Source organism: Battus philenor, unplaced genomic scaffold, assembly GCF_028537555.1.
Source record: "Battus philenor isolate CCGP_79_NKW_IND1 unplaced genomic scaffold, ilBatPhil1.0.hap1 SCAF_10, whole genome shotgun sequence".
NCBI classification, from domain to species: Eukaryota; Metazoa; Arthropoda; class Insecta; order Lepidoptera; family Papilionidae; genus Battus; species Battus philenor.
Window position 1 is genome coordinate 7117842 of NW_027181662.1, and position 17703 is coordinate 7135544.

General features: G+C 30.6%; 2 protein-coding genes across 2 annotated transcripts; one reads left to right on the forward strand and one right to left on the reverse strand.

The window, feature by feature from the left end:
- The first annotated feature begins 6125 nt into the window (after positions 1–6125).
- On the forward strand, positions 6126–13888 carry LOC137926860 (DNA mismatch repair protein Mlh3-like). Its single transcript, XM_068770589.1, has 12 exons — positions 6126–6215; positions 6277–6624; positions 6935–7351; positions 7756–8089; positions 8745–10397; positions 10510–10586; positions 11408–11557; positions 11893–12022; positions 12098–12294; positions 12454–12573; positions 13298–13459; positions 13841–13888. Exons 1-12 carry the CDS (start codon positions 6126–6128, stop codon positions 13886–13888), a joined length of 3726 nt encoding a protein of 1241 aa, XP_068626690.1.
- On the reverse strand, positions 13813–17158 carry LOC137924335 (chymotrypsin-1-like). Its single transcript, XM_068767732.1, has 5 exons — positions 17023–17158; positions 16802–16952; positions 15986–16229; positions 15058–15204; positions 13813–14138 (listed from the first exon to the last, which is right to left on the reverse strand). Exons 1-5 carry the CDS (start codon positions 17135–17137, stop codon positions 13938–13940), a joined length of 858 nt encoding a protein of 285 aa, XP_068623833.1. The 5' UTR covers positions 17138–17158; the 3' UTR covers positions 13813–13937.
- Positions 17159–17703: the final 545 nt, after the last annotated feature.

Here is a 17703-nt window from a genome sequence, read left to right on the forward strand (position 1 = left end):
TACCAAGTTGTCCTGTGGTACCTTAAGGACTCGTGTTATCGCTAAGGTATTGTTTTGGCAAAAGTGAATAATACCCGAATGAAAGATAAAAGATTCGTCAAAGCTTAGGAATGCACGAGAGACATAAATATCTTTTTAAAAAGTTTAAATTGTATAGAATGGCTTATGAAAAAAATGGAATTTTTGAATAATAGCTTACGAGATTTATATTAAAGAAAAAAAATTGAGCCAGGGCACGAACGCTAGGTACCCGTTGTTCCCTGTTACTATTATGAAAGTTCATTAAACAAATGATCTGGCCATTGGATAGTAGAATTAATTTTGGTTTAGTTACGAATATGAACAAAGACATTCTAACTGGTTAAAGTCACACCAGGGGCGATTGATAATAACTTTTTCAATAAACGATTTTTGTAGAAGCATTTATAATAAAATAAAAACTACAACATTCAATGTTTCTAAAAATAACGACATTTAATCAAATTTTCTTCAAAGATTCATTCTCTTTAGCTCTATCAACGACGAACAACAGATTGAAAACTGATTTACAGCGAAATCACTGACGGAAGACTGTTGTTCTCACTTCGCAATATCAAAATGATTTAAAGAAACGAAGGAATTATCCAAATAATACCAGGTTAAAAAAACTAGCTCCGATATGGACTTGAGTTATATTTTGCCTTAACATGAAACACATTTGGAGATCTTCGGAGCATTGGATAGTCAACCACCTACGTGGACTTTAGGCTACAAAAAGCATTAGACGACACAAATGCTGTGTAAGTAAAGTAACCATCTACCTCGTCTTGCAACTAAGCTGGAGTAGGATGAAATTTTGTTTATGCAATCTCAATTCATTTTAGGTCAAATACTAGTTTAATAAGTGACCTAAATATTATACTAACTTTTAATTAACAAAACTACATATTTATAGATATCTAAGTGCCTAATACCCCTGGTCACGCAATACTTGAGAATGATTTCATTAATCCTTTTCTTGTTTTTCCTATTACTTTGTAGGAGCATCTTATGAAAAAAATTGCAATTTCTATTGCAGCATTTTTTTGCACTGACGATATACAAATCGCAAGTGCAGTCGTTTAGTGGTCGTGACATTACTTTATATGTTGCATGTCCCTGCGTTAGAAAAGCACCACAATTATTTTCTTCCGCATCCTAAAATAAGGGTAACAATGTTATGTATTAAAAAGTAATACATTAACACTGTGTTTCTAAATAACCTTCTATTTTATTAACTAAGGTTCGAATTGATTATTCGTCGTTAAGATAGGACAACGTCGTTTTATGTGTTTTTCCCCAGTCTTGGTTCTGCCACTTCTTGGTTCTTCACAACTTGGTTCTTCCCTCATTTGTTTAGCTTATTACATAAACACAAATCCGAGAGGCGTGAGAGTTATATCAACTGGTAGACCAGCTCCAAAAAAATTCGTTACTGCAAAATTTGTGCAAAGTAAAATTCTTGTAAATAAAAACGGTGCTATATTCTACTATGGATATTTAAAGCTTGTGCTTGCATATGTAAACATTATTTTTGGATGCACGTTTTATAAATTCATTTTTTTTATTTTTATTTTTTTGGTAGTATTTTGCATTATTATTACGCTATTAGGTATTTTGAATATACAAAGAATGTTTCCTTATGTTCTTCATTAAATATTCTTTCAAGGTATCGTATCGATTGGAACTACTTTGTAATCGACACTCATAAATTTTCGACGCCGCCTTCATAAAGAATAATTGCATTCTTCGTATACAATAGGTTAAAAAGAAACATTATTACTAAAAATTGTAACAAACGCCTTAAAGGTGATCAATTTGTTCAAAGATAAACTATAAAAAATTTACAGAAATATACTTCATTCTTTGTTACCCGCAAATAAGGATGTTATTTGCAGCTTGAACTGGAGTTCTATTTCACTAGCAAAGTTAACCTCGATATGAGTGACAGCTCAATCCCTAGTCCTACCCCAAGAACCCTTATGTTTATGGAATCTCCGCAAAGCTACCTTAGAGCCCGATAACCTCCCCATCCATAGATTTCTAGCTTAGTTACTAAAAAGATAATTAGGCTAAGCGCCTCTTGCGCTCGTTATTCACCTATGCAGTAAGGTTATAATAAACATCAAGAGGGCAATGTGTTTCTTAAAGGAAATTAAATCTATTATTTTGTACAATTTTTATTGTCTTTTACTTAAAACAATCTAAGTATTTTGTGGCACTGATATAAGTGTATTTGTAGACTTTTCACTTTAGAATCGTCGTTGAGGAGTATTTTAATGAACGTCCGACTGTTTACCACAATTTATTCCTTCATACATCTCGACACTTTTTTTGTTAAAATTTTTGTTTTTAAAATGATTAAAATATATTTAAAGGATACATCCTAACCCATTGTTTATAGTTTCAAATACCCATAGAATATTAATAGTAATGAAGTAAGTTTACGACATACGAATCCGGAAACTATGCATTTTAATGAAATTTCTTCGAAGGAAGATTACTTTGCGTGAATTGTGCAAAACAATCGTTTAATTGCAATATTAATCCCTAATAAGTATGATGTCATCTGCCAAACCCATTTTTCCCTGTACATATTTTCGGTCTGTTAAATTTTGGTATGTGGTATATTTTTTTATAATTTTAATTTAACTATTTAATATTATACTTTGTGAATTTAATAAATTTTATTAATATTAGCGATCCATCATGTTAAAAAAGTCATTACAGATTTCATCAACATCGGGAAGAATAGTATTTGTGATGGATCAAAATCCATATTTTTAACCAAATGACTATTTTAGAGACCGCAGAGAAATAGTATAGGCAGAATTAAAAGTATGAAGTATTAAACTGGAATCTATAATACAAAGGCATTCTTTTTTACGTGCTACAGACATCTGCGAAGCTTGTTTCTTATTTCAAACATTATTTTTTTTTTAATATGTCTGATTATTCAGAATTTTATTTTTACACAGTAAAATATACTAGGTAGCCATACAGTAAGTTAAATATCTATAATCTATAACCGTTGTTTAAAACAAATCTTTTGTTATCTTTATTGTTTGTATTTCTCAAGATTTTTTTTTTGTTGTCCGTATATAAATTTACTAATACTTTCAGAAACTAGTAATCGGTACCGAAACATGTGAAATCACAGACCGCACAGCTCGCATTACTCGTCTAATACTAAGTAAAAAAAGTTTTTTACCTGATTACTTTTCGCCGAAAAAGCGATTTACATTTCAATCTTATCTGTTCTTTTTAAAAATGAGTATGCCTAGATTGTTGTGTTGTGTTATGTATTGTCATTTTTTATCTACGTTTTATTTATGCTCATACATATATGCAAAAGTTTTGGTGAAATATGAAATGGAAACGCTATCCGTATTTCTCTCAGCCGGCTGGTTTTAAACGTATTCATAAAATTGTCCGATCTTGATATATTCAATATACGTTTTATATATTCCTATTCTATAACTTAAAAGGTAATATAACTTACCGCTTAATGTACTCCCAAAATAGTTTTATTTCTTCTTCAAAACTAACGTTCATAATACAAAAATTTAATTAGAATTTTAAATAATAAAACAAACAACTTTAGAAACTTTTTATGACCAACAAAGTTTTTTTACAATCGATATCTATAATTTTAACTGTGATAAAAGTAAATAGTTCATTCAAAACAATATAACATTACGCGATGTCTACACAATTTCGTAAACGTGTATTCCAATTGTAACTACTGGCCACCACTTTAACCCTTGTCGTATTCTAATGTATAACCATCTTTATATCTACGTTATATATAACAACTTTCAGGGTTGAATGTTCAATCGATGTCTATACCTCGCACAACGATAGAGAAACAACTTTAAAAATTTAGTACACGGTCGCTATTCTATTTCCAATGTCTTGACTATACGCAAAGTTTTTTTTTAAACAATATTTGAATAAACGCATCAATATGTACAAAGTTACAAAAATGTATTACCAAAAATAGTTATCAATAAATACGATTTAATTATAACCTAAAATTTTTGATAGCACATTGTCAAGTTCTTTTTTATTTATTTTTTTTATATATACACATACCACTATAATTAAAAAACATTAAAATAAATACTGGAGTGCAACGTTCAAAGCCTTAAAATCTATAACATAATCTTTGGTTTCTTTTAATATTTCTGATTTTTATATTTAAATTTAAACTATCCTTACATAACAAATAGTACTTACTAGTAGCTTAAAACCTATATTACTTAAATTTATATCGTCAATCTCTTGATAATAATTGATAAAGATGACAGCGTGAGGTCGTTAATCGTCTTAAAAGCTTGAAAAATGGAAAAGGAAAGCTGCTATATTCCGATCAGCTCCTTTGCTGTAGCGACACTTCACATGTTATGTTGCCAAGACGATATTGTTGCAATTTATTTCTTTTTCTTTTTTTTAGCCGATAGGTGCCTACTGCAAGACATAGCTTCCCAATTGTTTAATTACTTATATGCAATTTTTTAAATTTACAATAACCGACATAAAGTTCATTGTAAGTTAAATGTAATAATTGTTAGCACAGTCAACGACAACAGAAACGTGGCATTATGTTTGGTTTTAGCATCTTCGACACACCAACTTCAACTAAATTTTTCCTTATCGTTTATGAGCTGTAGTAATCTTATGATTCCCAAAAATTATGTACGTCTAAGAAGTGATATAAAAGCGTTAACCAACATCATTAAAAATATAATATTTTAATAATTATTAATTTAGATTACTATATTATATATATATATATATATACACGTGGACTTATAACCATTTCATACAAAACTTTGAGTAAATATAAAATGTAATATTACTTCTACATTAAATGTCCGAATTCTCATGGATACTAACTTTCAGGCAGGATTTCAACTATTACTAACTCTACCGATGCTAGCATCGGTAGAGTTTTTTTCGTAGCTTCATCTCCAAACACTTTCACTTTCCGGAGAGGGAGTAAAAATTTTGACTGCTGAAATTCTCTTCGATAATTCAACTATAATAAACGCTCCAGTCAATCGCGGTAAGACCCACTGAGGAACTATTGAATGTGACTATTAAATACATCTTAAACGACATCCCAGGTTGAGCTCCCTATTACGATCTCTTGCGCTCAATCAAGAGCATGGCATAAAGCTTGCACCGAAGAAAAAGCTTGGCAGCCTTTCGGATCTTTGAATAGATGTTGAAATATGTAAGGGCTTGAGCCAAGAGTCCTTTGAGCTTGGTCACATTAAAAAGGTCGAGGCCAAGCGCCTAAAAATGCCAACGAGCAAACAGCGTTAAAACGTGACGTCATTTTATGACATCGCGATGTCGTATTCGCCAACTACCGTGTTTTCTACGTTTGAAATATGAATCTTTAAGAATTTAAAGCATGATAAAATGTAATAGTAATATTAACTTCTTTGAAACTATTTGTATTATAGTTCATAATTTTTAATATTTCATTTGATTTTTGTTCTAAATTCACTAATGATATGATGACTTTTCAAAGTCTAATAGAATGTTACCAAATTCAACATGTTTTTTTTTTAATTCCATTGTCATAAAAATACAAATATTAGAAATTGCATATCATTCGTAAATTTAAAAAAGTGTCAACGCAGTTCTTGGTTATGCTTCTACATTTTTAGTTTGTGGAACTTTGGTTACAGAAAGGTAAATAATAAATTATTGTTTCAATTATTCATTAAAAAAAGTTAAAATTATCACGTTTTATTATGGTTAATATATCCACAAAATAATATTAACATGTAAAATGTACCAATTAAACTCTGCTAACATTTGACGTTGTTTCTCTATGGTCATGTAATGAAAAGGCGGTAAACTTTGTGTTTGAATTTGTTATTTTGTCGTTTTTGTGTAGATGTGTAAAATATTTATTGTTAGTTAATACAAACAGGATGAGAAATAATTACTCTTGAATTCCGTGAAAATCTTTGAAAATACTTCTATTACAATAACATTATATTTAACCATTATGGGTACGTTCTTATTGTGTTTAAACAAATGAAGATTCCTGTCATATATATCGTACGGGAAAACTAGAAAAGTTTACAATGACTTTGAAAAAACTATCAACTAAAATTCAATTACTTTTAAATGCTTCTGCAAAAATTAGAAGTTATACTAAAGCTGTGGAAGAACTGGTAATAGAATTACGACATAAAATTTGTAATGTTACCATTCTAGTAATAATCTTAATTTCAGGTGTACAATTCATTGGATGCTAGTGCAACTTCTATTGCGATTAGAATAGATATTCAAGAAAGTTTCATACAAGTTGTAGACAATGGATTTGGAATCTCAGAATGTGACATACCTCTACTTGGACAAAGATACACAAGTAGTAAAATTACTGAAGCATCTGAACTTAAAAGGACCACTAATTATTACGGTTTTCGCGGTGAATCATTGTCGAATATTATTGAGTCGTCCAAAAGTGTTAAAATAACAACCAGGTATAAAGAAGTAAAAGAAACATGGATTAAATGCTTTTATAAAGGTCATCACCAAGATAGTCACATAACATCTACTAGACCTTCAAAAGGAACTACTGTGAGTATTCAAAAATCTTAGCAGATTTTTTTGATGCAATGTATAGGTTTTATAATTTATATTCATAATTCATATGTCATGTAAATTTATGTAAAGAAAAACATTCTTTCATAATAATTTGATTAAAGATGATGTTTTAACATTAAATTAGGGGTGTAAAAGAATTAATAAGTGGTATACATACTTCAATAGAGTGATTTCATGAAAATAATGTCATTGTCGTTGTCATGATTATTCCAAAACTTAAAATGAAGTAACTATTAACACAAAGGTTTCTTATAGTTTATTTGCAGCCATATTTTCATTACAGGTAGAAATAAAAGGATTTCTTTATAACCAGCCCATTAAAAAGAAAGCTACAAAAATGTTGAATGAATTGGAAAATATTAAATCATTTTTAAAACAACTGTCTCTAGCTAATACCAATGTTTCAATAAGTTTCCGTGATAATTGTAGGAATGACATAATTTTTAAAATAAATAAAAACAGGGATATGTATCAAACTCTATCATCATTGTTTGAAATTAATAAAGAAGAACTGCAAGAGCTGCAAATAGAAAAGAATGAATATAAAGCAAAAGGGTATATTGGAAAGCTAAATGGAGAAATAAGTACATACAGATGGATTTATTTGAATGGACGGTTTGTTTACAAAAGTTTACTTCATGATGTTATAAATTATAATTTTATGACAAACAATAAATTGTATGACAATATCAGAGTCAAGGTAATATTTAAGATTTCATACAAGTTTTTTGTCTTATTTTACATTTTTACTTGCTATATTATAAGTTGTTAATAATCAAACATTAGACTTAATATTACTTTAAATAAATCCATTAAATGAATATAATGTACAACAATCTAAGCATTTAAATTAAACTTATATTTCATACATTGGTTAAACAATTTGTTTTAGATAACAAAAGTTCCTTTAAATTAATCTGTGGTAATTGTAGTATAAGTTAAAAAAATATATAAAGTTAACTAACATACAAACATATAACAATCAGGTTTGGCATGTTTAGTTTTAGGTTTCTTCATCAATATTTGTTTACTTTCTTATTCTGTGATACCCATAACAAAAATTCTGTAAGTTTAAAGTATAAATTCTTGGTTTATTATTTTCAGAATTTTATTTATGATATTGAAAAGAAAATGCAGAGTAATGTAGTTGTGACTCCACCATACTTCATATTTATATCATGTCCAAATTTTGATTATGACATTAATTTTATATCAATAAAAACTATTATAGAGTTTAAGGATTGGACCCAAATCTATTTACTGTTAGAAAAATTGGTAAAATTTTACAAAGGTGATATTGCAATCAAAGAAATAGATGTAAAACCACTAAGTATAAAGAATTCACATATGCGAGAAGAAGTCAGGAAAATAATGGAAAAAGTGTTGGGTAATGAGTCTAAAAATAAAATTAAGTTACAAGCATGCAAAGGAATCAAAGGTGATGAAAACATTTTTCCAACAAGTATTAAACTTTACAAAAATTGTTATCATCATTTCAGCTGTGGGACTTCCACTGATTGATAGTCATTTTTATTTATTCTTTAATATCAGCTGCTATACACTCACTGCAAGGCATAGGCCTCCACCAATTATTGCCACAATGAATGGTCTTACTCTAGCCGCAACCGGCGACTTCTGTTGACATTGACTATGTCGTCAATCCACCTGGTAGTAGGCCAACTCACACCACGTCTATCGGCTCATGGTCGTCACTTAAGAACCTTTCAGCCCCAATGACCGTCGCTTTCTCGAGCCATGTGCCCTGCCCACTGGCACTTTAAATGCGTCGATAACTGTGTAAGGCTTGTACTACACTTTAATCAACAACCTTAAAATGGGCATTTGTTGATCTCAGGGGTGGACGTCTTACGCTGCACTTTCCTGTCTGTGGACTTCTAAATTTTAAAGTTGCATGCTTTTTGGCCTGCCTACTGCTGTTTAAACTTGCTAATTCGCTGAGCTATGTCGCTTACTTTTATTCCTGATTAGATCTCGGCGAGAGATTCTGAGCATAACCGTATCAAGGACTCAATGAAAATCAATCAAAATTGGACTTAATGATTTATAATACATGTACATCATTTCCTTTTAAGGCAAAATTATAAAAAAGAAATCCAAAAATAAATTAAGTAGCAAATTGAAGGATTCTCAAAAAATAACGAGGCAAAAGAGACAATTTAAAGATCTAACCCTTGAAAACAACTTGTGCGCAATACCAAAGCAAACACTTTCAGATGAAGAATTAATGATAAAAGAAAGAAAAAGTCTTAAAAATACTCCAAAATTAAAGAACAATGCTGATGTGGAAAAGAAGATGGCGAAAAATTCAAAAGAAATTCAAACAATACAATTAAAGTGCTATGGTAGTCCTATAATTAAGCACCGTTTGAAGTCATTAGAAAATAGAAGACAAATCAATAATGAAAGGAAAAGCGACAGAAAGCTAAAAAAGGTCAACAAACCAACATTAAAAAGAGAAAAAAATAAACTTGTGTGTAACAGAGACAAACGATTTGTGAGAGATCCTAGGGTTTTAGATAAAATTAACGGAATTCTTAGATCGCGTGATTTAGTCAAAACAATTCTAAACAGTCAAATAGATAACTGTTTAAGTAAAGAATCTTCATATTGTCAACGCAAATATATAACTCCAAATTACCAATGTAATAAAAAAATTACATATGTAGATAATGAACAGTTGAACATTTCAGCATGTAATGTATCTTTTCCTAGAGTGACATTTGAAAGTCATAATTATAATAAAGAAAATATTGCTTCTAAAAGCAATTATCTAAATTCTGACAAATTTACGACAAAAAATACGAAACATAATTTCAATCGAGGTAACATTGCGGAATCTACTTACACGAAAACTTTAAAAAACGGAATTGTTAATAAATATAAATCAAATTACTTTTTAATATCCAACACCGATGATAAGAGACATGATTTTCGTGAAAATTTGGAATCGAACGTACAATATTCTGTTCATCAGTTTTCACATACAATCGAGTTTACAAGCACTTTTAATAATATCGATTATCTTCAAACATTGAATAATGTAAATTGCTCTTTGATACATTCTAATACAAACAATGAAAGTAGTTACAAAGTACCCAATAAATTACAAAATACCTATACAATTGTAAACTCAAACCAGTCGTTAAATATTTCGAATTATACGGGAAATCAAGGTAGTAAAAATGTTACTAATGGTGAATATAAACGAATAAAAATCACAAGCGTTGAAGAAAGTCTAAATTCTTCAAATGTAATAAATGAGTTCGATAATAATGAAATACTACCTGTCAACAACATAAGTGATGAAAACTTAAAAGTAATATTCATTTCCAATTCTAAAAACTCGGGAACAATTACCAGTATTCAACCTATAAATCTATGTGAGGTCAATATGGACATTGAACAAGATAAAAGCTTTAACGATAATACTATTAACTTGCTTCAAAACGATAAATCGCAGAATGGTATTCATGAAAATTTGTCTTCCATAATTAATGAATCCGGTGAAATATCACATCAATTTCGGTTTAAAAACATGAAGTCGAATACAGATAATATAAATTATAATTGGAAAAGCGATAAAAACAATATTGAATCAAAAGATTTAAATGAGGATGAAAATGTTTTACAATCAAGAGTTTTGGAAATTACTCCAAATGGGATGTATAAGGATCAAAATGTTACCGATTTTAAATTAAAGAAAAGACACTATTTCTTGCCTAAAGGTGCTTAAAAATTTTTTGCTGTTTACTGGAAAAATAAACATATTATTGTTTACTTAAAATTGACAACTTAAGTAATATTTTCATTGTAATAAGCGAATGTTTTATATTTTAGGCATGTCACCAATATTCGAAAACTGTCAGACAAAAAATATTTGTTCTTACAACATGGAAATCGATTATTTTGAAGATGTGAGATATCTATTATACTACAATCGTCTAATTTTGCATAAATGGTTAACTCAATTGAAGAATTATATTCGTATCGGAATGCCACTGATTACCCTATTGGCTTTTATAACCTAACCTTAACCTCTTAGTAGCTAATCTATCTAGATTATTTACTAAGAGGGTACCTCAGGAACCTCGGCTCGAGCCTTTTACGTTATAAATCTCATCGAGTCGGGAGAAATATAAGTTTGTAGGTTGCTGTTGCAGATGTGTGGCTTAAATTACTACTCTACTCTACTCTCCGACCTCGCCTTGGCCTGTCACAATACGAATGCGCAATATAAAGTCCACAAATGCCATAATATTCTAAAAGAACATGCTAATTGAAAAAAGTGCATTTTTTTTAAGTTTGTCTCACTATCCATCCAAAATCGATAATTTTAGTCGCCGACACCGACAATAAAATCGTTCCTTGAACTTTAAAAAATTGCGATACTAGCTCTCTATTATCCGGACGAGGCAACGTCAGTAAGACAGCTTTCAAAGTAACCCGCTAAGTTAAGCAGTATCAATTGAACAGGTTTAGGTTCAGCCACTGAATTGGAATGTTAAAAGCGTTAATACTTAGTACTCGTTGGCAGCCAAAACCGAATTGTCTAGGGGCCATTACATCAACCCCATGAAGCGCCCGCCTAAGTAAGATTTCGGCGGCTTTCCAATCTGGTAATAATACATGTGATGTAACGGTTTGCGTCAAGGTTCCCGAGCGAGCACTCGAAGTTAGATACGTTAATGAAGTTCAATCTAAGCGCCTTATACTAACTTCTCTTATATTATTTTAGGACTTATATCACAACTTTGCAAATAACGTATTAGACAATTTGAAAATATATGAAAATGGAGTGACGAATTTGCATGACTTAGGTTCCGAAAAGATAAGCAAAGACAATTCTTTTCTTAGATTCAATGTGCAGTCTCTTCTAAATGCTAAAGTTAGTCTCCCATAAACTTATACAGTAGAACCCTACAACATGGTAGATTAGTTCTATATTATGTTAAAACGCGTTGTGCTTATATAGACTATTATCGTATATATACATTATATAATGCGATGAGTTCCAATGGTACATACTCAATACGGTGTGTGAATGTGGGTTATAATAAATCTCATATCACACCAATATAACTTGGAAAATATCCGCGTCATAATTAGGAAATATTTGTTACGCGAGAGACATAAAACTACTATGTTGTAGGGAGATTACTGTTATTGTTTAGGAATGTTATTTTTATTATATACATTGAACATTTGGATTTGTTGATTCAGGTTTTCGGTCAAGTTGACAAAAAGTTTATATTAGCTGAAATATATAGCGACTCCCATAATATGAAACATTTGGTGTTGTTTGATCAGCATGCCGTTCACGAAAGAATACGAGTTGAACGAAATTTATCAGGTTTTATAATTAAGTATAATATGTAATGTTTTTTAAAGAAAAAAAATTGGTCAATTTGTATTTTGTTTTATCCAGATTATGTAGTTGGCGACCATTGGACCAGTGTAAATTGTGATAAATTAATCTTAAAATTATCCAAGGATAACATTCTTTATTTGAATAATTTTAAAGATAAATTTTCACAATTTGGATTGCAGTGGGCAATCGAAAATGACTGCGACGTAACCATTACTTCTATACCAAAAGCTTTAATTGGTAAACATTGTAGAGAGGTAAGATTTTACTAAATATTTATATGTAATATTTATTTTTAAGCAATATGAAAAACTTCACTTTGTAACTTTATATTCCTACATTTGAAATAGGGTGTAATTTTGAAAATTTAATTGATGTTTGTTATTAATGCTACATGTATTAAAAAATTTTTACAGGCTGATGTCATATTGAAATCTATAAAAGATTTAATTTTAGAAGAAATAAGAGCAATTAAATATCTCCGTGGCAATACCTTGTTATATCCGAAATCAATAATGGATCTCGTTTTTAGTGAGGTAATCATTTATTATATGTCAGTGATCATTTGCAGTGACCACTTGTGAACTTCATGAGAAGAATGCCAAAAGAGATCAATTTGGTAAAAACTAGAATCAAATAGATCTCCTATAAAAAAATTCTTCCTATAAAAGCATTAAAATATAGCTACCAGAGCACTAAATATGAAGAGGACACAACAAACTCAGACGTGGTTATTTTTGTGGTATATATAATATCCTAAATACATTAACCGAGCAATTGATTCCTAAAGCATTATTATCTCATAAAAATACTTCACACTAATAGGAATTTTTTTTTCAATTATTTCTTTATAATCGTTACACAAACACTATAATAATATATACTCTTTTGGGGAGCATTGTGTCTTAGATTTAGAATTTCTAAAAACATTAACAAAAAAAATTAAAACTACTTTTCCTAAATTAATTAATATGTGTGGTTTTGGATTGAAATTGATTTTATAATTATTCACTAACATCGTATTCATAAGTCACGTGAGATTGATTAGTATTTAACCAAAGAGACCAATATCATCTTTTGGCGCGTGTCCCGGATTAAAATATTCGTGGGTAGGTATAATTCTTGTTGTTACGCAGCTGTGGGACACGTATTGACAAGCCCTCATCAAATAGAATAGAGAAGTGACATTAAATAAACAACTGCTTAGAAATAAATCATGTTACAACATTGTATATAACCTAATTAATGAAAACATTTTAGGCATGCCGATACGCTATTAAATTTGGCCAAAAATTATCCAAGTCAGAATGTGCGACGCTTATAAATACGCTCTCTCAGTGCAAAACACCTTTTCAATGCGCTCATGGTAGGCCCGTGATGGCAGTTTTGTTGGATTTAAAAGAGATTTCCAATCATTACAAGGTACTTTTCTCATTAGTTCTTTTACAAGTAATATCATTTATTAATTAGTAGATTGAGTGTAGAATGTTTGTAACACGTCTGAAGACCTATTGTTATCATAATAAAAATAAAAAAAAATGTTTATTTACAACTGTGAGCGCCTACTACTGTTATCGGTACTGCGCTTACTTACAAAATTGCTCTTGTATTATTTTTTATTACTATTTTGTTTAAATCGACTAGTGTCCATTTTTTTCATAGTGATAGCCATTGTATAAAACTCCAAAATGCACTTTAAACATAACGATTTTTATTTAAAAATATTTTTCTGATTAATCGAAAGTTTATTTTAATTACAAGTTTATTTAATCGATTACAAATTGGTTGTAATTTTTCTTGCAGGTGGATAAGTCTAAAGTATTAACGTTCAGAAATAAATGTATGAAATAAAATTACGCTATTGTTTTTATTTACAATAATAGGTTAGTTATAAACTATTTTATTTTCTTAAAGATACCTTGACTTCAGTTTCTACTTGCATTTTACTGAAGTTCTTGTTCTTTCTAATTCTTGAACGAATCCAACTGATGTAGGAATGAATTCTTGTGTGCACATCAGGGAAGCCAACAGCACAGGGGATACCCCAGGATACTAAACCAACGATGGCATTGTCCTTAACCAAAGGGCCGCCGGAGTCGCCCTGACAACAATTTTTTTGATAAGTCGATTTCATCTTTTTCATGATAAGGGTATTAAGATATAGCGGGCAAGATCAATGTTAATTTATATCTAAATGAATTGTAAAATTATTTTACGGAACTTCTTTTGAAGTTTTAAGTTTTATTTCTTTATTATGGCGCATCTTTACATTTATTAACGAAATTCAAATAGCGGTGAGAAACCTTTGGATGCTGTAATTGTCGACAATTTTTAATGAATTTAAAATAAAGTTAATATTATGTTAAATTCAAGTTTGCGACATTAAACCGCTTTTGTGTAGACAAACCATGACTTGGAATGATTACGATAAAAGGTTGAGACAAAAGCTATGATGATGTTATTATCTTCAGAGATCGAATATTCAATAGTTTTTTTCTTTCATTAAAGTCTGTTCGCCAAAAAAGTGAGTATACAATCGCAATTGTATACTTACTTTTTTTTATCAAATAAGTGAAATAAAAATATGTATTGGATAAGAAATTATGGAAGTATCTACAATTAATTTCTTTAAGATAAAAGCAATTGGGCAGAAATAAGGAGTATTATCGTAATTTGTGCTGTTGGACTCCTAAGTAGATTACCAATAGGACTGAAAGGAAGCTACCTTCATCCAACCACTTTTGACGACTTTAGGACTCAACGGATGCGGCCTGCATTTGGCATCTTCTAAAGTTGTCTCTCCACTAAAGACTCTACCAAGTAGATGTATTTTCTTATTTACAGTCCAAGATTTTTTCAATACAAGCTAAGATGCTTCATGTTAAGATAATGTAATCATGTATCTTCGTCATCATGATTGTCTAATATTAGGTCACTCAACGTGTTTATAGATATAATAATTTTACAATACTTAAGATTATAGAGACATAAATTATTAAGTGTATACATAAACGACATACATGACACGTTCCTTCTCCGATCTTTGTAAAAGTGCAAAACATGCTGTCCACCACTTTTTTAGAATAGCGCATTGCATAACGACAAGTTTTCTGCGAAAATACTGTTAAGTTCAATGCGTACATTTCACGACTAGAAACCCCAAATGCCTGAAAATATTAATTTTTGTTAGTTATATTTTTGGTCAATAGTAATAATTTAAAAGCACGTAAGGCTTAATTTAGGATGGGTTGGATACGTTGCCGGAAGACAAAGTTCTTGCTCCCTACCTCACAAATACCCTGGGACCAGAAAAGGCGATATAGTATATTGCCTACTGCTATCCCGGAGGCTTTTGCAGCTTTATCGAAACTGAAAGGTCCACGAAGTTAATAAAATAAAACTAGCCCGATATTGCTAGATAAACGAACAAGTTGGCACAATACGCGTGTGTGTGTATAGTCTAATGAGAATGAGTATACGTTGTGAAACGAAAGCGAAGAACACTAGGTGATCGACGGTGAGAAACGGGTCCTGTTTCGGAACGCCCTCGCTGTGGGCAGAGGTAGGGGCAGAATTGGCTGTCCCCGAAAGCGAAGCGGTTTGTGAATTGTGTGGTACTTGACTTTAGTATATCGTTTAGTACATAGTTTGAGTGTGATGTGTTTAAAAAGGAGGAAAGTCAAAAAGGAAACGTTGACATAGAATAGTATATGTATTGCGAAGTAAGAAACTTCTTACAACGCACCTCTCTAATAGTGGAAAAAGATAAAAGAGTATAGCGTGAAGCGTTCGCTATGAAGGAAGGATATGTACGACATAGGATGACATCATCCGTTACATAGGCGTCAACCGTAACTACCCAAAACTGGAGGTATGAGGTATACAGGTAGGTATAGAAGGCTGATATAAAAAAAAGGATTTAAATATTTAAACAAAATAATAATCTACCTCATTTGCTCCAAAACCAGAAAGTATAATGGGATCGTTTTCCTTTAGGCGGCATTTTGGAAGTCTCAAAATGCTAACATAGTTCAAATCAAACGATCCTCTAATCTTCATTATAGCTATGTCATTTGTTCGTCGAGTAGAGTTATATCTGCGATGGATATGAATGCTTTTAACTCTATATTGTTTGCCTCCTTTGTCTAAATCAGTTGTTCCCACTATCACTTTAATAAACCGTGGCTTAACTCTACAACGTTTAAAAAAGTTAGTCACAATGATCACTAAGTAAACAGCTTATAATATATGCGTCGGACAGATAATACGAGTTTTTTTAATTTCCCTTTTGTTAAAACCAAACTAAACATAATGCTTATGAAATAAAACAGACTGCGCTTAGTACGCGTCAACATCATCATGGTAGTCAAAGGACGTCCACAGGTGGACATCAAATTGAGCTTGCCAATGAAGCAAGCATTGAGAAACCACATTTCAAAAATTGTATAGATATGTAAAAAAATTACAAGGTTTTTTCAAAAATTTCGAAAGTTTTTGGGGTTTGTCTCTCCGACAAATATAGTATAGTAACAATTAAGAAAATGCACAAAATGGTAAAGTAGACCCTAAAGTAAGAATAAAAAATTTTATACGGGCCCATCGCTTCTTACATTAATGTAATGTTGAAATGTATTGCTGAGAAAAGGTATCAACGTTTACGCTTATTGCAAAGGGATATCTATAGCATATTGATTTACTCGTATTAAAAAAAAGCAAACTAAGGTTACAAAAATGCTTTTAAATTATAAATTAAATATTTCTCACCTGTTAACACAATGCGCAGCAGTTAACAAATGATTTCGCGAAATAACTGCACTGCCACATACATGGTGCCCAGTCAAATTTTGAAGTGAGGCATGAAATCTACCAAATTCTTTTGGTGCTCTATAACCTCCTACTATTCTTGATAAAGCACCTAAAATTTATATTCAATTTCAGCAATGTACAACGAGTATCAAAGTATAAAGAAAATGAAATGATTTAACCTTCTGATTCTGTTAAATAACAAACCCAAACCAAACCATAAATCAAAATCTTAAACCGTATCGCCTCTTTGTAAAACATTATTTGTACGTAAACATGTAAATTTAATATTAACATAACTACGTACAAGTTGTTCTAATGACATTTTCCGATTCAATCACAACTCTTTTATCTAATCATACAATAAATGTGATTAACAAGTTGTTATCTCAATTTCAATGATTAAAACAATTTCAAAGAAAGCCGTGAAAACAAGGCTTATCCTCAAAGGTGATTAAATGAACGCTTCAGAAATGCTTTAGAATGATAGACCATAATTGCTCTTTGAGATTTTGTTAACCCCTATCTTATCGTGAGATTCAAATTATGGGGTAAAACGACTTCCTGTGATAAAAAGTATTAAATTAACGCATAGGGTTTAAACTAGAATCTAGGTTTTGTGAACCAAAGTTGCGGAACTTGACTTGTGATTTAAAAATCTATGTCCTTTCTTTTTTTGGGAGAGTGAATAACCGTTTAACCATTCAGCAATATCGAACTTTTTAGCCTACCTTAATTTCAGAACTACGCCTCACTATACAAATCGATTCCTATGAAGCTGATACTTTGACAATTGCCAAGACATAAAATGCTTGGGCATTAGACGTTAAGAGTGAATTGTCTTGGTAGAGTTAATTTTGACT

What these genes read in the sequence shown, in the direction of transcription:
- LOC137926860 (XM_068770589.1), top strand. Translation starts at nt 6,126, where the DNA reads ATGACTTTGAAAAAACTATCAACTAAAATTCAATTACTTTTAAATGCT. An exon ending in GACCTTCAAAAGGAACTACT is followed by an intron (nt 6,625 to 6,934) that starts GTGAGTATTCAA and finishes TTTTCATTACAG; the next exon opens with GTAGAAATAAAAGGATTTCT. An exon ending in AGCATGCAAAGGAATCAAAG is followed by an intron (nt 8,090 to 8,744) that starts GTGATGAAAACA and finishes TTTCCTTTTAAG; the next exon opens with GCAAAATTATAAAAAAGAAA.
- LOC137924335 (XM_068767732.1), bottom strand. Translation starts at nt 17,137, where the DNA reads ATGTTAATATTAAATTTACATGTTTACGTACAAATAATGTTTTACAAA. An exon ending in TTATTTAACAGAATCAGAAG is followed by an intron (nt 16,953 to 17,022) that starts GTTAAATCATTT and finishes TATAAATTTTAG; the next exon opens with GTGCTTTATCAAGAATAGTA. An exon ending in GCTGCGCATTGTGTTAACAG is followed by an intron (nt 16,230 to 16,801) that starts GTGAGAAATATT and finishes TAAACGTTGTAG; the next exon opens with AGTTAAGCCACGGTTTATTA.